Source organism: Aquarana catesbeiana, linkage group LG07 (assembly GCF_042186555.1).
Source record: "Aquarana catesbeiana isolate 2022-GZ linkage group LG07, ASM4218655v1, whole genome shotgun sequence".
In the NCBI taxonomy this organism is placed as follows: Eukaryota; Metazoa; Chordata; class Amphibia; order Anura; family Ranidae; genus Aquarana; species Aquarana catesbeiana.
In genome coordinates this window covers 162,203,004-162,227,563 of record NC_133330.1, presented here as the reverse complement: position 1 = coordinate 162,227,563, position 24,560 = coordinate 162,203,004, and the positions used below count along the sequence as shown (strand labels likewise).

Here is a 24,560-nt window from a genome sequence, read left to right as displayed (position 1 = left end):
GGATAACCCAAAGGTCTTGAAAGCAGTTGCACATATGCTCAGGGTTGCACCTCTTGTGGGGTGAGCTTTCAGGGATGGGGAGGACACAGGGGGGACCTAGACAGAGATTTAGCAGAGTCTGTTTTAGCGACACCCATAGTTTAAGGTCAGAATGTTTGCACTAGTTGAGAGGTTGCATTAAATGAGAGCTTACCTGATTTTTGGCAATATCTAGAAGGAGGATGCCCACATTTTGTTTTGGTAAGCAGAGTAGAGACAGCTTAAGTCAAGGCCGACGCTCCCCTTTTTAACTATTTAACAACACATTAAATCAGGGAGACTAGAGATAGAAGGTAAATAAAATTTACAGGAAAAAAGAAAAATCACCATTTCTGAATATCATATCACCCTCTTTGTACAGAGGGTTTGTATTTACTTACAGTATATTATTAATGAGAAGCTGTTTAAGTCTTGATTCTTATGCTGATTATACTTAAATGTTTTATTTTTGTTTTGTTTTTAGGTCACTTGACCGACAGAGATCTCTTGATATTCCTCCTACGCTGCAAAAATGCTTTGAAAGAAAATGGTGTCATAATAATAAAAGATAATGTAGGCAGGCAAGGTTGTCGGCTGGATCCTCTTGACAGCAGTGTGATTAGAGATATTCACGTATTAAGAAACATCGTTGAGAGAGCAGGGATGGCCATCCTTGCAGAAGAGAGACAAAGAGGTTTTCCAGAACTCTGTGTTCCAATATGGATGATTGCAATCCAATAGTCATTTCACTTCATTGCATTGTTTGCTATGAGAAATATTCCTTTCACTCCTCATTGGGGGTTCCATTCAGTATTTCATCATCCAACATTTGTGGCTAGCCTGCATTAATTTTTTTGGTTTTATTCTATGACATCAGAGTTGATAACAAATGTGTAGGCATTTATTTATGTATTTTAGGCTATAATTAAAGAATAACTATAATCAGGGCTTTTTTTCAGCAGGAACGTGGTGGAACGAACTGAATGTATGTAATGGCGAGTGCTGGGTTGTGCTACAGTGTCTATTGATGCTGGCTGCTGGTGGATCTATTGTTTGCTGGAGGGGATCTATTTCTGCAGAAGGGTTGATTGCTGCTGGGGAGGTCTATTGTTGCTGGTGGGTGATCTATTGTTGCTGGGGTGGGTCTTATGTTGCTGGGAGGTCAGTTGTCACTGGGAGGGATCTACTGTTGAGGGAGCAGTCTATTATAGCTGGCTGCTAGAGGGTCTATTGTTGCTGGGGGTATTTTGTTGTAGGTGGTCCATTGTTGCAGGGGTGGGGGGATCTATTGTTGCTGGTGGGTCTATTGTTGTTGGCTGTGGGGGAACTATTTTACTACTTTTCTTGTTATCATTAACAAATTACATAGTACCACAAATGCTACTTAGTTCTGTATTCTCTAAAAGGAGCAGTGCTGGGAGGTGGGTAGGGGTTGGAACCAAGGACTGGTGCTCAGAGGTAGGTAGGGGCAAAGACAATGGGTAACTCCCAAAAGGGGGAGTTCCTGCACCTATTCTCTGAGAAAAAAAGCCCCACTATAATTAAAAATCATTTAATGTTATTTAAGTTCACAGGGGACTAAGTACATATCGCACTTGGTCCTGTTCAAATCCATCCTTTAGTTTCTAAAGCAGCATGGTCAGACAGGTTCCCAATCTACCGCGTCTGACAACACTGCTAGATAGGAGACAGATTTGTGATTGACAGCAGCTCTTGTCTCTGGCAGCAGGGGCCGCTTGGGGGGGAGGGTGGGGGGGTCAGTGATGCCATTTACTTAAAAATCTCACAGCCTCCTGCAATGTGTCTATCAGTGGCCGCGTTTACACATGCGCAGTGAATTATACAGTGCAGCAGCGCTGAAGTATCTTTCAGTTTTACCAATAAGCGATCAGCAATGGTGGGCTGTGTTATACCTGGCACAGGTCTCGACATTACTCATTCAAAAAATTATCCCTCATACAGCACTGTGCGATCCATTGGCCAGGCTAGGCTGTGTACATATAAAAGCAGCTGCTGATAAGAGGTGTGGCTCCCGGTATCTAACAATCTGTACTACTATGAATGAACAGGGCAGCCATCAGAAATTTTTAGGGCCAGCTTTAGGCCTTGATCCCACCCGGGCCTGACCACCAACATTCCCCAGGGCCCGCCCACTTGCAATCCGACGGGATCCACCCACTGGCCATCCCACCGAGTCCTTCAGTGCAACCTACTTTTATTTTAACACTCTTACAACTTAAAGAGGAAGTAAATCCTGATGGTTTTTTCCCCTGCAAAGTAAAAGCATAATGGGCTAGTATGCACCGCATACTAGCCCATTATGTGACACTTACCTTCAAACGAAGCCTGAGCCGTCCCCGCTTGTGGCCGTATCCATCTTCGAACCTCTTCCTTCTGGGGCCACGGACTCCGGATCCGTGACTGGCCGAAGTCATGTGAGCCATCAGTCACAGGACTTGCTAGTGAAGAAACGGCATGAAGGGCCGTTTCTGAACAGCGCACTATAAGTTGAACATCTCCTAAATGGCACACGTTTAGGAGATATTCACAGTACCTATAGATAAGCCTTATTATAGGCTTACTTATACGAACAAGTTGCACAGAGGGGTTTACAACCACTTTAATATATGAAAATGAAAAGTGTATCCCAAGTCATCACTGCTTTCAAGATTTAACAGTAAGGAACAGGCAGCACACACGAGGGGTGCACATGCAGGATTTTGCCAGAGGTGGCAGCAAAGAGGCCGATGGCAGCTTAATGACACAGAGCAGCAGCAGCAGCAGCTGACTCACATGCATACAGAAACCCAGCAGAGCAACTGGGCACCAATGCACCCGCCCCTGCCTCCTCCCTGTCCTGCCAGGTGGCTGGGCCCCTCGGGACACCCAGGCCCCCTACAAATGTACGAGCTGTCCCCTCTGATGGCGGCCCTGTGAATGAAGAGTCAGCCATGCTTGTGCATTCATAATAGTAAAAGTTCAACTAGCGTGCAGTTTTACGTAATCTGCAGCTACTTTTTCTTTAGAGTAGCGACAGATATCCTATACAGAGATACAGCTCTGAATCATCTTTTACTATTATGAATGAACAAGCAGAGCTGAATGTTCTATATTAATAGTGACAGATCACTCAGATTAGAGGAAGGAAGGGTGTTGGCTGTAACTCCCCCCACAGGAACGCCCATAATTTGGGCTTCAAAAGGGGGTTGAGCTACAGTAGACAATAGGTGGGCAATGTAGCAGTCAATCAGGGGCCAAGGATTATGTGCATTTGATCCCCTGGGAGTAAATTAAATTTACCTTTTAGCGATAATTCTTTAAGGCATATCAGGAGTTGCAGTAATACACACTGTTTATTGTTTTCTCCCCACAATTAAGAATAATGAGCTCATTTCACAAACTAATATCACGTGTAACATTTGGATTGCATGACTCATTCTATCCAAATATCGCATGCAATAAATAAAATGTCAATTCATTATCAATTTATGCGGTAATTACTGAAAAATTAAGAAACACACAGTAAGTACTGCATACACTGATATAAAAGTCAGTACACTAACAGAAAAAACAGAGTTAGGTACCTGGTAACTCTTTTTCTAAGAAGTCTTCCAGGGCAGCATCCGAGAGATAGGCTCCTCCTCCCTAAAACAGGAAACACATTAGTCCACCATTATAAATTTCACACTCTTACCTGTGTGCCTCAGTTATGTTAAAGCACCGAAGGAATTCCCTGTAAGCTGCAAGCTCCCCCTCTGTACCTGGTTTTTGTTGTTTCAAGGGTGGGAACTAGTGCTGCCCTGGAAGACTTCTTAGAAAAAGAGTTACCAGGTACCTAACTCTGTTTTCTCGAATCGTCTTCCAGGGCAGCATCCGAGAGGATATATCAAGCAATACTTACTAGGGTGGGGTTAGAGACTGGAGCACTTTACGACCAAATGCTTGGTCTTGGTCAGACAGCTGGTCTATGCGGTAGTGCTTAGCGAAAGTACTGAAGCTCGACCATGTCGCTGCCCTGCAGATCTGCTCCGGAGTTGCCCCTGCTTTCTCTGCGGCCGAGGTTGCCCAGGCTCTAGTTGAGTGCGCTCTGATTTCACTAGGTGGAGTGAGATTCTGTGCCTTATTGGTAATCTGTATGGCCATCCTTATCCATCTGCTGATGGTGCTTTTTGAAGCTTGTTTCCCTCTGTTGATTCCTGCATAGAGGATGAAGAGGGAGGTCGTTCTACGCCATTCTTTTGTTCTTTCGAGATACGCTATGAGCGTGTTTCTTACATCAAGTTTGCTGTAAATGTTTCTTTTCCTACTATCCATGGTTGTTGGAAGTGAGGGTATGACGATGTTTTGGGTTCTGTGAAATGTAGAAGAGACCTTGGGTAGAAAGGCCGGATCTGGAGAGAGAATTATCTTGTCCAGATGTATTAGACAGTATGGTTCTATTGAAGATAGAGCTTGGATCTCACTCACTCTTCTGGCGGATACTAAGGCCAGAAGGAGCGCAGTTTTTAACGTGAGGTATTTGTCTGAGCTGTCCTCGATAGGTTCAAACGGAGGGGAAAGAAAGCCCTTAAGTACTGTGCCCATGTCCCAGGTGGGAGTTTTGTACAATTTGGCTGGTTTGGATCTTTTAAGAGCTATGAGGAATCGTCTTATCAGCGGGTCTTCCGCTAGTCTAGTATCCATGACCGAGGAAAGTGCTGCAACTTGTACTTTCAGGGTACTTGGTGATATGTTTGTCTGCACCATCTTGTAGGAAGTCCAAAACTATTGGAATTATCCCACCGTTGGAGATTGGTCTGTCTTCGTACCAAGAAACAAATTTTTTCCTTATTTTCTCATAGATGGCTCTCGTTACCGGCTTTCTGCTGTTTAAGATGGTGTTGATTACTCTGTCTGACAGGCCTTTGTTCTGGAGTTTTACCCTCTCAGTAACCAAGCCGAGAGCTTCAAGATTTTGTGGTTCGGATGGTTGACTGGGCCTTGTGACAGTAGATCCGGGCGGTCCGTCAGTGTCAGCTGAGGTTGTATGCTGAGATTTTTTAAATGACTGAACCATGCTCTCTGGGGCCAGTGTGGTGCTATTAGTATTACTGTTGTTTTCTCTGCCTTGATTTTTTGGATTACTTTTGGGATTATGGCAGTTGGAGGGAATGCATAGCACAGATGCCATTTCCAGTTTTGGTTGAAAGCATCCACCCCGCTGTTGCCATCTGTAGGGTCCAGGGAGAAAAATATCGGAGATTTTGCGTTCGCCCTGGAAGCAAATAGGTCTACTTCGGGTATTCCCCACTTCTGGGTGATTTGAGTGAAGGTTGTTTGGTTTAGCGACCATTCCGTGTGTTTTATCGTTTTCCGGCTCAGGAAATCTGCCACTGTATTGTCTGTTCCTTTTAGATGAATACCGGATATCGATCTTATGTTCACTTCTGTCCACAGTAGGATAGATTGTGTCAGTCTCATCAGTTTTTGGGATTTTGTGCCCCCTTGTCTGTTTAGGTATGCGACTGTCGTTGCATTGTCTGATTGTATCTTTACATCCTTCCCCTGTAATTCTGGCTTGAAGGTTTTTAGCGCTTCCCCCACAGCTTTCAGCTCTCTCAAGTTTGAGGAGGCTTGTGCCCATTTGGGTGTCCATTTCCCTTGCGAGAACCGCCCTTCCATGTGGGCTCCCCATCCTAGGGCGCTTGCATCGGTGGTGATGCTGACTGGATTGACTTGAGCCCATCTGCGCCCCTCGATGACCCGAAGTGGGTTGAGCCACCAGTAGAGTGTTTGTTTGACTGTGGCGGGGACGGGAATGGATTTTTCTAGGGCTGCTTGCCTGCCATCCCATTGGGACAGAATGTAGTTCTGTAAGGGTCGCATGTGAATTTGTGCCCAGGTGATGGCTGGAATGGAAGACGTCATCAGTCCTAGTACGGACATTCCGTGCCTGATCGTTGTGGAATGGTTCCTTAGCAGGGACGTAATTGCTTGTGTCATTTTTACGTCTTTTTCCTTTGTTAGGAAAATTTTTGACAGTCTGGAGTCCAGCACGTATCCCAGGTACACTACTCTCTGGCTTGGGATCATTTGCGATTTCTCTGCGTTTATTAACCATCCCAGGTTTTGCAGATAGATCATACTCTTGCGCAGGTTGTTTTCTAGGATTGCTGCTGAGTCCGCAAAGAACAGGAGGTCGTCTAAGTATGGTATTATTCCAATACCCTCCTGTCTTAGACCTTTTAGCGCTTCCGCCATTATTTTTGAGAATATTCTTGGAGCTGAGGAGATTCCGAAGGGGAGAGCTGTGTACTGTAGGTGCAGCGTAGCTGCTGGCCCCTGGATTGCGAACCTTAGAAACTTTTGGTGATCCTTCCTTATGGGGACATGTAGGTAGGCATCCTGTAAGTCTAGTGTTGCCATGAATGTCTCCTGCGGTAGGATGTTCCTGATTGAATAGATAGATTCCATTCTGAATCTCTTGTATCTTATTCCTCGGTTGAGTGGTTTGAGGTTTAGTATCAGCCTTAGTTTGCCTGATGGTTTTCTTTTTGCGAAGATGTGTGAGTAGAAGCCCTTTTGTTCCTCCTCTTGGGGAACGTGACAAATCACCTTCTGATCTAATAGTTTCTGTAGGGATTCTAGAAACACCTTTGCTTGATTGCTGTCCTTGGGTAGCATGGTCGCTAAGTATTTGGTTGGGGGGCGGTTGGAGAATTCTATTGCGTAACCGTCCGCTATGGTGCGCAGTATGAATTTGTTTTCTGTTATCTCCTCCCATTGGTGGGAGAAAGCCGCCAATCTGCCCCCCACCTGAAGGCAGTCATTGTTTTTTGTTCTTTTGGGTATTAGGCTTGAGGATGAATTCACCTTTGCCTTTCTTGTTTTGTTGACCCCAGTGCTTTTTTTTTTTTTTTGCCCCTGGCTTATTGAATTTCTTGAAATGCCGAAAGGGCGCCTTCCCTTGTCTCTTCTTGGTTTGAGGGAACCCCTTATTTTTTGCTGCAGTCCTATCCAGGACTGTTTCTAGTTCGGGACCAAACAGTAGGTCTCCAGTGAATGGTATGCCACATAAACGGTTCTTGGAAGGTGCATCCCCCCCCCAGGATTTTAACCACAGGGCTCTGCGGGCCGAGTTTAGTAGTGCCGCGGTCCTAGAGGATATTCTGACAGTTTCTGCTGAAGCATCTGCCAAGAAAGCTGCCGCTCTAGTTAGTGTGGGGATGGTTTTAATTAGTTCCTCCCTGGGTGTGTCGTTCTCCAATAGATCTTGCAGCTGGGTTAGCCAGATTAGCAAGGTTCGGGCTGTGCAGGTGGAAGCAATAGCCGGATTTAGGTTTGCCGCCCCTGCTTCCCATGCCCTTTTCAGGAGAGCTTCTATTTTCTTGTCCATGGGGTCGCTGAGGGTACCTGCGTCATCAAAAGCCAAGTCCGATTTGTTCGTGATTTTTGCCAGAGAGGCATCCACCTTGGGGCATTTAGCCCAGGTTTTGGTGTCTGCTTCCGCAAACGGGTATCTGCGTTTGATTGTGGCCATTCTGTCATGCATAGTGAGTTCTGCGGTTTTCTGTTCTTTAATGCCTAGAGTGTCAGTGATGGCTTTGAGAAGACTGTCTGTGTCCTCAGAAGGAAACAGGTTGCAGTCTGTCGTGTCATCTTCCTCCTCTGAGTCTGAACAGATACCGTCTTCTGATTCAGATTGTTCAGATTCATCTGAATCCACCTCTTGTTCTGCCTGTACCTTGTTCTCCCTTGGAATGTGTGTTCCGCTGGTAGATGGGATACTGGCCTGAGCGACACTTGCTGGCGTTTCTAATTTCTCTATAGCTGAGCGTAGTGGTGCCATGGTGCTCTGAATTTCTTTCTTAAAAGAATTGAGCAGGTCTTTCAAAAGTCCCTGTGATTCTTTTGCCACCATTTTGTCCAAGCATTTCTGACACAGGGGCTTTTTCCAATCTGGGGAAAGCCTGTGGCTGCATGAGGCACATGTTTTGCCTTTAGCCTTCCTTTCCTCAGGGGTCTTTGCCTTCAAGCGAGCATAGAGAACAAAAAAACCCCTTGAGTTTAGGTGGTCAAAGGAACTGCCTGTAGATAGGCAGTAAAGAGGTTAAGACAGAGATAATTCAAGAATATTCTGGCTTACCTTGGAGCTGTCCTGATTTGCAGGATCTGCAGGGCAGGGTGGGGAAGCGTCAGACATGATCAGCCACCAGGATCCTCTGCTTAGAGGCCTTTTTATCTGCTTCCTGCATAAGCTCCGGCCCCGCCCCCGGCTGACCCCGTGCAGGTTGGTGGACACACCTGCACATGCCGCTGTATTGTAGAGTAACTGTGCTGGTAGTGAAGGGTAGCATTGAACAAATTTGCTATTTGTATTCTGTTTTCTTTCTCTTTTTTTTTTTTTTTAAACTTCCCACCCCTAGGTGTCCCTGCTCTATCTCCGCAGTAGATAGACTACGGGAAAATGGCCGCCAACCCGGAAGCGGAACTTCCTCGGCGCCATCTTGGTACACCCCCGACTTCCTGTAGCGGCCTGTGGCGGTGAGGACGCTGCTGCGCCGCCTGGAGAGCGGTGGATTCGTTTGGGGGGACAGCCGCAGCCACCAGGGACCTAATTTAGAAGGTGCAAAACCCTCCCTGCTAGACCCTCTGCTGCTGAGGTTTTCGGCAGCGGTCGGCGGCGGGGCGCCCATCTATGCATGTATCCATCCCCCCTGGCGGGCTCCAGATTCTGCGGAAAGCCAGAGGGGGGTGCTTGCGGAAGCATACACAGGCCTAACAGCGGCATGGGGTGGGGATGACAGAGTCCTCCTGCAGCCTGGGGGGATGATTGCAGACCCCTCAGTAGGGGCGAAATCTCAGGCTTTGAGCAATGTTGCCCAGTGCTGCGCCTGCTCGCCCTCCCAAAGCCCCTGGGCTGTATGGGATGCTGGCAGGGGGTCTCCTGCAACAAGCACAGAGACAGGTGAAAATAAAATAACAAACGTTCTTGCAGCTCCTGTGGGTCCGGAGGAAACACAAACAACTGAGGCACACAGGTAAGAGTGTGAAATTTATAATGGTGGACTAATGTGTTTCCTGTTTTAGGGAGGAGGAGCCTATCTCTCGGATGCTGCCCTGGAAGACGATTCGAGAAAAAAATGTTAAATAACTTAAGGTCTAGCCCCTTTGCTATTTAACATACTGTATGTATACATTAAGAGTTATTAAGGTTTTTAAGGAGTCAGCATATCCATTTTTGGCCAATGACATTACCCAGGCGACCCCGACCATTTTGTTTACAATAGCAGTGAGGACTCGGAGATGTAATTTGCCATGAGGGAAGCGACAGGATCAGTTGTGTCTTGGAGGGGGTCCATTTTTTCTCTTTTGTTCATTGTGATTGATGTGGACCTGCATTGCTGGATGACATGATTGACGTTTCTAAGGTATGTTCTTTTTTTAGTATGTAGTAGCAGGTAGTATGTACCTTTTACTCATTCACATGGGGTAGGGCTGGTATCTGGGAGCCCACTTATTGTTAAACGAGGCTTCCAGATTCCAATAAGCCCCCCACCCACAGACTCCCACAACTACCAGCTTTAGTTTCCAGCAGAGGCAGGAGAATAATTGGGGACACAGAGGCAAAGCATTGTCAACCCAAAACAGAAGGTTCATGAACAAGGACTTTTGTGATAGCCCTTTATAAGTAGGTGTTATGTTAGTGAATGCTGTATATTTAAAAAGAGTGAAAAAGACTTTTGAAATTACATGAACATGAAACCGGGCCAGGGTTGTGCCAGGACTTTTGAAATTACATGAACTACCGGGCCAGGGTTGTGGGAAAGAGGCCCTTGTCCTCATCAACATGGGAACAGGATGCTTTTCCAGGGGTCACCCCCCCCCCCCCCCATGTGGAGGGCATGTGGCCTGGTATGGTTCAGGAGTAAGAGCTGTGCATGCTCGTCCCCCCCCCCCCCCCCCCCTCCTCCTTTCCTGGCCTATCAGGCTGCATACTCAAGTAAGGGTCTGGTATAGAATTTGGGGCAGATCTTGAACCATATATTGATTTTTTATTGATTTTTATTTATTGATACATTTTTTTTGGTGCTGATTCTCCTCAAAAGTCATATCAGACCTGAAAGGCCTGGTATGGATTGTGGAGGAACCCCCATGCTTTTTCCTTTTTTGTCCCTTTGTTAGATTCATTCATCAGTTGGGAATCTACAATTGACAGTTGAATGAGCAGGGCAGGGATGAGTCACTGGTTGTTTGGACACCAGCGGGTGCCAGATCCCTGACAACCCAAAAATTTCATGCAGTGCTTATTTCTTAGTGACTTGAGCCCAATGTCATTGGGCTGTTCCTTGTCTGACTAAAATATACTCTTTTACAGGTTACTAAAAAAATATTTTATTGTTACATGTCAATAGACATATAAGAAAATGCACTACTTTATTTATTAAGTTCTTTTCACTTGAATATTGTCCAATCATTACACTAATAATCAAGCTGTGCATGGAGCTCAGGTGACGGTGGATGAAATTGCACAGTGCATAATAACTGTAGGTGGTCATTTTGTAGCTATTTGCAGTTTCCTGCATGTTTTGAACCATATCTGGAAAACGCAAAAATGTTATGTTTACAGTAGATGGAAACCGTAACTGAATGACAAAGTTTGCCTAAAGTGGTATTTAAGTCATAATTTTAACATTGCTCTATGGGTAGCTTATAAAAAGTCTTACCTGTAGGTGCCTTGGAAATTACCTGAGCTTGCGCCATTTAGTAGATATGAACATCTGGTCCAGCCAATGACATATCTAGTGCAAGTGCAGTACTCTCTGCATCCACAGAAGTCTGACTGTGCCATGAATGCAGAGAGTGCTGTGCCACAATGGTGACTCCCGTGTGCATAAACAGAGATCACATCATCACGGCCCAGCCATTCAAACGTCCAGAGAGTGCGAACCCAGAAAGAAGACCGGACAAAGATGGAAACACCAGGAGCAATAACATTGTGCTGCTGGAGGGCTCCTTTTGGTAAGTTTGCACCACATACTAGCCCATTATAGCATTAAACTGCAGTGGGCTTATTTTATTTTGTATTTTGTGGTAGCATTTAATACTGCTTTAAGCACTTTGAATAATAAATAATTGCCATTTTTTAAAGAAAATACAATACATTTTTAGCATCCTTTTTGGCATCTCAGTGCTGCTGATTTCATTCAGTCCCTTCACAGCCACGTCCTATCTACATGTGGGCACTCTCAACAACAGCTGCTGCATAATATTACTTAGGATGGGTTTCCTGGTGGTGACAATGGTGACATGCCTGTACAATGAGTATTAGCATAGTCTTTTAAGCTGGACATACACTGATCAAAATTCAGTCTGTTCAATGGGGACTAGGCAAAGCCCAATCAGTGTTCGTACACTACCGCTTGACAGAATTTGATCGTTTGAGAAAGGTTTTTCAGCATATCCCTTCACCAATCAGAAACTGCAGCCAACTGGCTACAGCAGCTGACGAGTGTATTCTGCTGCTGCTGTCAGAATCCAATGTCCTGGTATGAAAGATTACTCTATCCACCTCATTTTGTGTTGATGGAGGAATCCATTTGTTTTTTTCTTTTCATTCAGCCCGCTGGCTGAACAAAAAAAAAACAGTATATGGCCAGCTTTAGTTTCCAGCAGAGGCAGGAGAGTAATTGGGGACACAGAGGCAAAGCATTGTCAACCCAAAACAGGAGGTTCATGAACAAGGACTTTTGTGATAGCCCTTTATAAGTAGGTGTTATGTTAGTGAATGCTGTATATTTAAAAAGAGTGAAAAAGACTTTTGAAATTACATGAACATGTTAAGATTATCTGAGATTTTAGTAATTGGGTGTACATATGCTTTAAATCTGTAAAAGTCGGTCACCAGTATCGAAGCACTACTGGAAAATGTACCTTGATTGCAATTCACATCCATGTTTACTTGCTTTCATTGTCAGATTATCTGTGATTGATATTTAATCTTGATATGGGATGTAATGATTCTTTTCTAGGCCAGGTCAGTGATACAGTGCATAAAAATGCTTTTCATTGACTTTAAATGTTAATGTGCTGAAAATATGTGAAATTATTTGTTTTCAGATAAAAAATAAATTAAGAAAGGTAACCTGTTAGCAAAGGCATTAAAATCTATATTTACTTTGTAGCATTGTTGAAAATACTAGTTATGACGAAGTAGTCAATAAAATATTGCTGTCAATTATTTATTACTTTTTTAATCTACCCATTCACACTGTTTCAAAATATATAACATTTATAAGATCAATAAAGATCTATCAAAAGTGGAGGAATGTAAAACTTTCATTGGTACAACTATGCCCATGTTTGTTTTATTGTTGACTTGTGAAACTGGATTGTATTGAGAGATAATTGATTTATTTACAATGAAGAGGTGGCGACTTTATCACTGAATTGAAAGCATGGTATGTTTACCACTACACTTGGTGGATGGATGATGTTAATCCTCAATGAGGTGACTGCCATCATGAGAAGCTAGATTTCAGTGTTACTATAAATCGAGAAGGCCACAAGAATTATAATTTATTGCAGGGGGAGGAGCTTTACTCTTAAATACATGTGCATAGATGCACACCGAAATATGCTAATGAGCTCAAAGGCATACCTGGGTAAATCCCGAGATAAAAATAAGCATTGTCATCAGAGGAGTAACTAGAACCTTCAGGGCCCGATGCAAGAAACCATGAAGGGCCCCCCTGCCCCCAGGCCGGGCCCTTCCCTCCAAGCCTGGTGGTGGAACACCAAGGCCCTGTCACATGTGCGACCTTTGCGACCCTGGTAGTTCCGCCACTGGTGGCAGTAGTTGTTTATTTTTGGGTTTTTTAAATTATTTTTTACCATTTCATTTTATGTATTTTTTTTTATTTTTATTTTTTATAGTTTTTTTTAGGACCCTTGTTGACAGGCTTTGGTGATATATCAGGGGTCCAAACAGACCTTTGAGACAGAGAAAGAAGATTGAAGACACAGCCCTCAATCTTCATCTCTGTAGCCTCAGCAGAACAGAATGCTCTGTACAGAGCTTCCCATTCATTCACAAACTGAAGGATAGTAAACAGTTTACTATGCTTCAGATATGAAGGAACAGATTCAGTGATTGGTATGGATCACTGACTCTGTTCATTCTGACAAAAAAAAAAAGGAGCCAGTAATTGACATATATACTGGCCCCTTCCCCGCTCTCCATCCTTACACATCCCCTGCAGCAGCTAGCAGAAGAGGGGAGGAGGGAGGCTAGCAGCGCTTTAAGGGGATGGGGGGAGGCAGGAAAGCACACAGGGGGCAGTTAGACTTGGATAGGAGGTGCAGCAGTGGCGTCATGTAGAGAATGTCTGTGAGAGGGAGAGGAGGTGAAGAAGCGTGCTTTCAGCTGCTGCAGGAGGAAAATGGAGGAGATCGGTTTCTCTACATGCCACCCCTGTCCCTCCTATCCAGGTGTACAGGGGGGGCCACACAGTCCCCCTGGAGCATAGGGGCGGGTCGCAATTGCGACCCTTGTAGTTACTCTCCTGATTGTCAACCATAGCTGCCTCAGAAATCTGTAAGAAAATCCAAGGAACCAAAGTTCATAAGACTTTAGTATTACAATATGACATGATAAATGGTTACCACCACAAGATCTGTCTCTTTTGCAGATGATGCTCTGCCCATGAGTTTCTTAGCCGTCCGGGACTCTCCTCCCGATTGGCGAAGACTCAGCAGTGGCGCCATTGGCTCCCACAGCTGTCAAAGTCAGTTAGCCAATCATGGGAGAGAAGGGGAGGGCCGGGTCAGGGCTCCATGTCTGAATGGACACACAGAGCTGTGAATTGGCTCGGGTGCCCCCATAGCAAGCTCCTCCCTTCTGTGGGGGCACTCGACCGAAGGGAGGGGCCAGGAGCAGCAAAGAGGGACCCGAGAAGAGGAGGATCCAGGCTGCTCTTTGCAAAATCAACTGCACATAGGCGGTAAGTATAACATGTTATTTTTATTTTTAAAACAAGACTTTACAATCACTTTAACACATGATTACCCTATCGTGCACTTGCTGCCAGAGGGAAAAAAAGAAGACTTAATACTCTGTTACCGCTGGAAGTTCCTCTTTTCAATACCTATTGTTATTCGATTTTCCCCTTTGACAATTGCAGTAGCTGCCTCCATACATATTTCAATGTTTGACTGCTTTGTTGAAAAAAGACCAATGTCCTTCAAGTTCACCCTCTCATTTATCCTACAGCTTTGATCAGGAACATAACTGTGCAACTATATTGCCTTATGACTTTGCCTACCAAAAGGTAATAAAATGCCGCCATGACCCTTAAGGTCAGTTGGCTTAATTTTCCGAACCAGAAAACAGTACACTGCACGTGTCATAAGTTGGAGATCTGTGCAGCATAAAGAACTGCAAGGCCTGATTCACACCTATGCATTTTTAGTGCTTTTTGCATTTTGCAGATCTGCACTACAGTCCATTTAACATGGTTTCCTATGGAACACGTTCTGTAGTGCAAATCTGCAAAATGCAAAAAGCACTAAAAATGCATAGGTCTGAATCAGGCCTGTTCCCAGGTCCGAATTTCAGCCTGAATTTGCACCTGAATCAGACCCAAAGATGCACAGGATCCTTTTTGAATGCGAACCGCGGCTGCCCCGGACCTGTTTGAACCACTTCATTGAGAGCCAGTCACACTCGCCTGTCATGCAAATTGGATGCTGGGAAACCCACATTCAATTTGCATATGTGTGAACCCAGCTTAAACCTGCCTTTGCACCTATTGTGTTGCATTTGACATGATAAGAAGAACACCAAGGAGGGTCTGTGCCAGAAGAAACTTCACCTGATTATGCAATGTGCCTGATTTCCTGCAATTGCTGTAGAGTAAGCCCGGGGTCCTTATTGTGTAAGGAGATCATGAAGCTGCTATAACCTGAGCTAAGTAAGTTTTTAGCATATTTCTATTGTATACAGACCGTACTTCCTGCCTGCTGTGTGTATATCTGTCAATCTTGTATTGTTTTCCTATAATTGTAATAGCTTGTATGCACAGCATGTTTGTTTGATAGAGGCATATTAATACACTACAGTGATTTTTCTTAGCTTCCTTGGGTTTATCGCAAAGTAATTATGTCATTACATCAATTACTTTCACTGCCAGGACCATTGTTACATTTTGTGCACGTTTAAAAAAATAATAATTTTAGGCCTGAAGATTATGCAAAACCCCCCAAATATTATATATTTTATGATAGCAGACACCCTACAGAATAAAATAGTGGTAGTTTAAATTTTTATGTGACATGATATAGGCAACAGTTTATGAAATGCAAAATTTCAGGAAAAATATACACTAAAGTTATTTTAGGGCACATAAATGCATTTAAAATTTTTTTGGCAAAATATAAAAGATGCAGTTGCGCGTAAATAGATACCAAACCTTAAAGTGTTTGTAAACATCTCATTTTCCTGATATAGTTACATAGTAGGTGAGGTTGAAAAAAGACACCAAGTCCAATCTATGTGTGTGATATGTGCCTGCTGTACCAACAACTTGTATGAAAAAGTGTCCTGTTCTTTTTGCATTGCTTCCTTTATGGGAAATCCCTGGTGTTCCCGCCGGTCCCTCAGCTTTCCTATTAAAAACTGACCCCACTAAGCAGGAGAACACACTGTGGCCAGTTCTCTAGCTGTGCTGAGAACTCAGTGTGCTCTCCTCCAGTGATCGCTGCAGCTTTTCCTCCCCCCAGCTCTTATGCAGCTCAGAACAAAAGGAATGTGATCATATACACTCACCGACCACTTTATTATTAGGTACACCTGTTCAATTGCTTGGTAACACAAATTGCTAATCACCCAATCGCATGACAGCAACTAAATGCATTTAGCCATCTAGATGTGGTAAATACGACTTGCTGAAGTTCAAAACGAGCATCAGAATAGGAAAGAAAACAGAATATTGTATCAAACTTACCGTACTTTTTCCTTTCCTTGTGCCTATCCATGGCAGCATACAGATGATAGAGCTCAGCCTCGAATATTACCCCAGAACCAGTGAATAGCCTAAATTAAAAATGTAGTCCCTCCCCCAACATTCTCTGTAATGTAGAATATAGAGGGTGGGAGCGTATGCTGCCATGGATAAGCATCAGGAAAGGAAAATTACGGTAAGTTTGATACAATTTTTCATTTTCCTGGTTTCCATGGCATCATACAGATGATAAATAACTAGCGGACATGGGTGGGATCATGCTAATAATAAGTATTTTAATTAGATAAAGACATTGCAGCCTGAACTGTCCTTCTTCTGAACTCTACAGTTGTGAGAGTCCCTGAATCAATATGGTAGTGCCTGAAAAACATATGACAAGACGAGGTCCCCAAAGAAACATTAACCCTCGCTGCCCAAGAGGCTGCCCTGGTTGAATCAGCATTCACCTGGGAAGGAGGTTCCATGTTCTTCATCCTGTAAGCCTGCTGAATCAATTTTACAACCTAAGATTGCAGGGTTCTTGTGGAGGTTTCCTTATCTGTTTTTTCCGATGGTATAATGAATAACCTTTCAGAGTTTCTGAGGGATTTGGTGGCTTCTAAGTAGGCTCTGAGCACTCTGGAGATGTCCAGCTTGAGACAGGACTCCGAATCCACATCTGTAAACACTGGTAATGCCTAGGGCTCCAACAGGTGACTTGGAGTAGTGACCTTAGGTTTGAACACATGAAGAGGTTGAAGTTCCACCCTGTCCGGGAAGACTTTTGAGGCACATAGAAAAAATATTACAATATATTAATACCAATGTAATTTATTAAATTGCTGCTATCCTACTTTTGGAAAACTAAAGTAATTGAGAATATCATTAAGAGTTTTTTACTAGGGCTCAGTGCTTTTTCATTTCCCAGTAATTGGTAATAAATAAACCTACCCTGATTCTAAAGGTTATAACAAAATAGTAAACATGCTAGCGCATCTGCGATGTTTGTATATAAGATTTAAAAATTACCAATTAACTAAACAGGTGATTTGTTCATTTGTTACTTTTATAGTTACCACCTATACACCAGCAACATTAGTAGCTGGGCTGCCAAATAATCCCCAGGTATGATTTATCGTTTGCACAAAAAAACGACCTCTACTAAAATAAAATTAAAATTGTGTTTTTAATCTTTAGCAAATATGACACATTTTTTTATTATGTTTTTTTGCAGGACTTGCCTTTCAGCCTCAGTGTATTCTCAGAAATACTCTATCCTTACGCCCCCTACTGGCCTCCCTTCCTCTTTTTTGGAAGGCCAAGGGAGGATCTAACCCCCCTCCCTCATTAAAGATTTTTTGAATGAATTTTTCATCTCAATTTTCTCCTAAAACGGATACAAAATAATTTTCTAACAATTGAAAACCATTGCTCAGTTTTGGAACCAAGAATCTCTATGGTAGACAGACCGTGTGCCTGCTGTTGTTTTTAATTCGGAGTTACATGGAATGCTAAGCCAGCAATATACTACAATAACGTAAGTGTAAAAAACATGGTGATTAAACCATATTGTTATACCTATATATATGCTCGAATGTTGATATCTATTTCTATATACCCTTTTTTAGAATAGAATTGTCTCTAACTTACACCCACCCCTGAGGAAGGAGGTACATTTACTCCAAAACGCGTCGGGTGCAAGAGTACTTCTGAAACTGTGTACATACATGTAAAAATGTCTGTTATGCATTCCATACAGTTTTTGTTACACTATTATTGTGTTTTTAACGTTGAAATTTAATAAGTTACATTGGTATTATTATTATTATTATTATTATAATTATTATTATTAATATATTGTAATATTTTTTTCTATGTGCCTCAAAAGTCCACCATTAGGGGGTCCTTTGTATTGTTTAGCTTTATTACTGGATGCGGCACAAAAAAAAACACAGTAAGCTGCTGTTCCACAACAGAATCCCTGTCCGAGAAGAAGGAGGTATGGTCATCACCTATCCCTAAAGAGTGAAGTTCCGAGATTCTTCTGCCAGATGTAATGGCCAAAAGGAAAGCAGTCTTCAGCGTTAAGTTACAGGTTGCTACCTGCTCCACAGGAGCAAACGGATGGCCGGTTAGAACCTTGAGAACTACAGCCAGATCCCACTTGGGAAATGAGCTTCTGACAGGTGGACGGATTTTTAACACCCCTCTGAGGAAAGTAACCACCAAAGGATCCTCATCTCCTATTAGTTGCGGCAGATATTGCTGCTACCTGTACCTTGAGGGGGCTCAGGCCAAGTCTTTGATCGAGACCCATCTGAAGAAATCCCAGAACATTAGATGTAGAGGGGGAAATTGGAATAAAATCACTCCCGGCAGCAAACGACAAAAAATTGTCCCAGATCTTTGTATACACTGCATTTGTTGTAGGCTTTCTGGCCCTTAGAAAGGTAGATATGACCCCTGCAACCTAGGGGCTCGAATCTTCACCTCTCAACTTCCAAATTCGAAGCTCCAACCTTTGAAGGTTTGGATCACTTAATCTGCCCTGAGACAGAAGTTGAGGGAAAAGAGGGATCCTGATTGGAGGACTCAAGCTGAGGTGCATGGCTAGAGGGAACCATGGTCTCTTCTGCCAGTATGGTAGAACTGCCAGCACTTGCACTGACTCTCTGAGGAGCCTCAGGAGGAACTTCAATATTAGTGGGCGAGGAGGGAAAGCATATGCTGTGGTGAAATTCCAGGAGCATGACAGAGCATCCACCACCTCCACTTGTGGATGTGGGAGATGAGAGAAGAACCTGGTTAGTTTGGGATTCCCCTCAGGTCGATCTGTTCACCACCCCGGAGAATACTAAAGGCTGACAACCTGGTAGAAAGTATACGGATTAAGGGCCCACTCGTCCAAGAAGTTTCTTGACAACGTGTCTGCCTCTGTGTTCAATCTGCCCGGGAGATACACTTTGAGGTCCAGGAGGTTCTTCTCTGCCCAAAGCATAATCGGCTCTACCTCCCCGAGGAGCGTTCTGCCGCGAGTGCCTCCTTGTTTTTGCAAATATGTGACTGCTGCCCTGTTGTCTAGGCGTAGCAGTACTCTCTGCCCTCTGACCTGCGGTGCCCATGAAGTCAGTGCTAGGAATGCTGCTCTCATTTCCAGAATATTGGAAACCACTCCCTCGATGGGACAAGACCATCTTCCCTGTATTCTGGTTTTCCCGCAATGGGCTGCCCGGCCTTGTCCACTTGTGTCGGACGTAATTATGGTCCAAGAGAGGCGGCCCAGGTGATGAGGTTTGGAGAAATTCTCTAAATCTGTTCACCAGAACAGACTTCTGCGCATTATTCCTGTTAGTAGGATCGTCAGAGAGTTAATGTCTCTTCCACTGCGCCAAGAAACCCGTCTGGAAATACCTCAAATGCCAGTGGGACCAAGAAATTAGGGGTATGCACGAGGACATCGTGCCAATGAGACTCAGGCATTGTGAAGCCATCAGATGATAACTCTGCATGACCGTGATCATCTTCTAAATAAAGATCTTCGCTTTCGGAGGAGGTAATGACACTGTCCTCTGTTGCGTGTCGAACATTGCGCCCAGATAGATCATCCATTGTGTCGGCAATAGTTGGCTCTTGTCAAAGTTTATAAGCCACCCCAGTTCCATCAGGGACTGCAATAGTATCCCTCTGTGGTATATGAGCTGATCTGGATCACTTGCCAGGAGGAGGATATCGTCCAGGTAATGGTATACCCTCAGTCCCTTCTCTCGGAGGGGGGCTAGAACAGATATTAATATCTTCGTGAATACCCGGGGAGAGGTGCACAGACTGAAAGGCAGGGCTTAAAACTGTAGGTGGACCTGACCCACCACAAACCTCAAGTACGTCTGGAAGAAAGGGAGAATTGGAACGTGCAGGTAAGCCACTTGTAGATCGACTGAAATCATCCAATCTCTTGGTTGGACTGCCTGAATAATTGTCTACAGGGATTCCATCTTGAAGCTCTTGAAGGTGGACGTACTGGTTGAGCTTTTTAGGTCTATCACAGGCCTCCACCCACCTGTCTTTTTCTGTACTAGAAACAGGGTGGAACAGAAACCTCTAAAGCGTTCTGCTAAGGCATGGCTACCCCCTGGAGATGGAGTGATGTCATGAACTGTGTCAATGCCAGAGCCTTTAATAGAGAGATCAGACTCAGATTTTTTTTTTTAAAGATGTTCATGAAAGAAGGATGAAAAAAATTCCAAAAGTGCCCTCACTGATATGTTTACAGAACTCAAGGGTCCTGGGAACGGGTAGCCCAGATCGGCATAGAACACCTTAGCCTGGCCCCTACTGGAAGTGTCTGGGCTAACCTGGTGTCAAAAGGGCTTTGTTGGCTCTTGGGGTGTAGTAAGAGTCTTATTCTTCCAGGTGTTCAAAAAAGACGCCTGGGTGCCCTTCCAGGATCTTCTGTTGTTCTTGAACTGTCTTGACTGTCTGAAGTCCCTTGGATTCGACTGACGATGAATGACTTGATGAATAGACTCTCAATCTTCGAACCCTTCTGTATTGGGGAAGCATGCCAGATTTGCCCTGTTACTCTGGAAATAGTGTTATCTAGCTTGTCTCCAAACAATGCTTTCCCATCGAATGGGATCTTGCACCAGTTTTGTTTCGATGACAGGTCTGCCGTCCATGGCTTCAGCCATAGGGCTCTCTTTGCCATAACTGAATGCAGCATTGATCTTGCTGAACATCAAATTGTGTCAATGGCCGCCTCCCCAACAAAGTCTGGCGGCATTCTGAGTTCTTCTAGAGCCTTAATTATGTCATCCCTAATGACATCCTGGCGTAAAGCCGTTTCAATATTTTCCATCCAGGCTCTGATGGCATTTAACACAGAATTAAGAGTAATGGCTGGTTTACAAGCTGCTCCTGCGGCCAAGTAGTCCCTCTTAAGATCTAGGTCAATCCGTGTGTCCAGCGGGTCCTTGAAGGAAGCAATTTGTTAAGCCAGCCTAAGGAAAAAAATTTTATCCATCTTTGTCCACTCGTTCTCGATGATCTCTCTGATTTCGCCCATCAAAGGAAAGGTTATCTGCTTCCTCTTAAGGAATTAAAAACATCTCTTGGATTTTTGAGGTGGTTCCTCCGGGTCCTCCCAAGCGATCGCAGTCTTGAGTGCTTGAATGAAGTGTTGCACCAGGGAAAACCTGAACCCAGAGGGTCTGAATCCTCTAAAGACTCCTCCGAGAGATAGTAATTAGTTCCTAGCCGGGCGGCCTGACGGAGGCAGAGGGGTACTAACTAACTCCTGAGGGACCTGGAGTATTGGGTTCTGTATCTTATACTTGAGCCGTATGAGGGACTGGAATCCTTCATCGCCTCGTCACTCAAAAAGGCACACTTTTTTTTTTCATACTTGCGTACAGTTGGTCTCATACCTATTGGAAGTGGGAGGACCTTGAGAGATGAATGACTAATGGCGGATTTGGGCAGGAGGATCAGCTGTGGAAATATAGCAAGAGAGAGAAAAGGGCTACGATATTTAGTTAAATGAAAGTTAAATCTGTATATCATTTTAAGATGCATTGAACCTACCACTAAGCAGTAACAAAGTGAAACCTGCAGGGCACAGCTGAGCACGTCTGACAGCCAGTAGCCCTGAAAGATTCTGATATATAACTAAAAAAGAAAGGTGGGTGGGCTAATCCTAGCACCCACCCCCTTAATTGAAGATCAGCAGGAAGGGAAAAAATTAAATTTTTTCAATAACAAAAATGGCCGCCAGCTGGCCAGTCAACTGCACATGTGCTACCTCCTCCAGGGGCTCCAGACCAGCTGATCCTTTTGCTGACAGGGGTGCTCGAACCCTGGCCTCGGGACCGCACGTGCACCTGACCTCACAATGTGCACACTGAGCAGGGAGAACTGGCTGGAACATGTCGGCCGGGTTGCTCCGTTGGACCGATAAAGTTTTAGGAATGTCTACTACCATAAGCATATCCTCCAGAGCCGATAGGATGGACTCTACCGCCCTCTCCCTGAATTGGGCCTGAAATGCATGATGAAGTTGTATGAACCAGAAGAAATGTGTTAGAGAGATTGTGCTTAACCCTTAGTTGGTCAAAAGTCAGGAGTACCCCATCCTTTGTGATGTCTTTTAGGAGCTTTATTCCTTTGACCGCCCACACCATGGGATGCTGAAACGAGTGCAAAGGAGATAACTTAGGGTTCCCCCACAGTGGAGTCTGTGGTGAGAAATCCAAATAACTCGGGCATGCCAGCTCAACTGCCTCCTCCCATGCCTTAATAGTAGCCTTCATAGCCAGTGTAAGTGGAAGATCTGACTTTACACCCCTGTGGATGGCCAAACGAAGGGTGTCATATGACCCCAAGTGAGCCGCTTCCACAACAGTTGCGGAGTCTCTTTCATCAGATGACAACCATTTATGGATAAACACCAACTGGCAGGTGAAATATTTCCTCCAGTCAGGTAGGGCCCGCCCCCCGACACCAGGGTTCTTGATGCACCTTCAGTCTTATGCGTGGCTGTTTGGGGGCCCAGAGGAACAAACTAGTAATGCTGTCCAGTTGTTAAAAAAAGGACTTGGGGACCCATACCGGAGCGTGTCTCAAGAAGTACAATATTACTGGAAGAATTTTCATTTTTAGCAAATTTATTCTCCCTGTTAGTGACAGAGGGAGCCTTTGCCAGGCCTACGCCTTCTGCTTAAAAAAATGTCAGTAGGGGCATCAAACTAAGTGTCATATAATCAGTACTGGGAGCTGTAATTTTAACTCCCAGGTATGTGATGGAGGAAACCCACTTCAGCGGCAGACTCTGGTCAGCCTTTTCCCTGGCCCCAACATCTAGAGGCAGAATGGAGGATTTGCTCCAGTTCACCTTTAGGCCCGAAAAGGTGGTAAAATCATTGAAAATTTTCAGGGCCGCCTGTAGCGATGACCCTGGATCCTCTAAAAACAAAAGCTTATAATGCTAGGCACTCCCTAATGGAACCCACTCTGATGGCCCTGACTTCACTAGATGAAGTGCCACTGCCAAAGGCTTCATCATGAGCGCAAATAAGAATGGGGATAAAGGGCATCCCTGCCTGGTGCCTCCACCCACTGAGAAAAAGGGAGATGTATTCTGGCCCAGTCTAATTGCCACTCTGGGATTGCTATATAACAAGGCAATCCACTGCCGGAAAATCTCGCCAAACCCCCATCACCCGGAGCATGTAGGTCCAATCAATTGAGATGAACACCTTTTCTATGTCGATCGACACAACGATCCTGGCACCAGCACCCGGCCCCGAGAGCTGGAGGTGAGTGAATAGCCTTCTTAAATTAGTGTCGGTAGACTTTCCGGGCATGAAACCCGTCTGATCAATATTGACCAGGGAGGGAATCACCCCGACCAGCCTGTTGGCCAAGACCTTCGTCAGAATTTTCAGATCCGTGTTTAAGAGAGCAATGGGCCTATAAGATGAGCAATCTAAAGGATCTTTACCCGGTTTCCGCAGTAATACCATATAGGCATCCAGCATGGAGGCCGGAAGTCTATTTAGTTCTAAACATTGGGCTAAAAGTGTGTTCAGTCTCAGTGCTATTTCTTCAGCATAACTTATAAAAGTCTGCAGGAAGGCCATCCGGCCTGGAGCCTTACAGGGGGGAAAATCAAAAATAGCTGCAACTATCTCCTTGCTGGTGATCTTACCATCCAACTCCAACTGTTCAGTTTCAGATAATCTCGGGAGGGTTAGACCCGCTAAGGGGGCATCCAAAGCCGCAGGGTCATAACTCGGAATAGGAGCATAAAGTTTTGCAAAGAAATCTCTAAATTCATCCAGTATTTCTAAGGGGTCACTGACCAGATCACCACCCTTACCTCTAACAACCGGGATGTTCGTTATCTGATTATCCACCGCCACCAATCTCGCCAGCACGTCCCATTTTTGTCTCCCTCTACAAACACTGAGTTTGCCTTATGTCCTGCCTCCATATGAGCCAGATCCGAGAAATGCAGGGAGAGAAGATTCCTAGCCTCCATCAGAGACAGATAAGTGGTCCCAGAAGGACTGCCAGAGTGCCTCTCTGCACATTCCTTCTCAGTTTCCTGTAACCTGGTGATTTCAGCATTATGGGCCACCCTTTTAGATTTAATAGCAGAGACACATTCTCCCCTTACCACTGCCTTGAATGCGTCCCACACCACTGGAGGATCCGCAGTATCCTCATTAGACGACCAGTAAGAGGCAATTGACTCCTGTAACCGGGAAGATACCTGTTCATTTTGCAACCACCCTGGGGATAGCTGCCAAGCCCCTGCCTCCCTCCCAGCCGACAAGCTGAGGTCAAGGGACAAAGGGCAATGATCATATATACCCCCGGCCAGGTAATCTATGTCCTTCACAAACGGCAACAAGGCCTGGCTATCAAACGCCAAATCAATCCTGGCCGGCGAGCGGTGGGTCAGTGAGACGTGAGAGTAGGCTCTGCGAGACGGATTCCTAGCACGCCACAGCTCTGTCAGCCCAGTCACCGAAGCCCAGGAGAGAAGATCAACAGAACCCAACC

At 44.7% G+C, this 24,560-nt stretch overlaps 1 protein-coding gene across 2 annotated transcripts in view; it reads left to right on the top strand.

Moving 5' to 3' along the window:
- Positions 1 to 1,702, top strand: part of NTMT2 (N-terminal Xaa-Pro-Lys N-methyltransferase 2) — a 197,421-nt gene extending 195,719 nt beyond the window's left edge. For both annotated transcript variants that reach the window (XM_073591419.1, XM_073591420.1), the window contains exon 4: positions 503 to 1,702. In XM_073591419.1, the coding sequence (XP_073447520.1) occupies positions 503 to 759 (257 nt within the window). In that variant the 3' untranslated portion in view covers positions 760 to 1,702. The remainder of the gene's footprint in view (positions 1 to 502) is intronic.
- Positions 1,703 to 24,560: the final 22,858 nt, after the last annotated feature.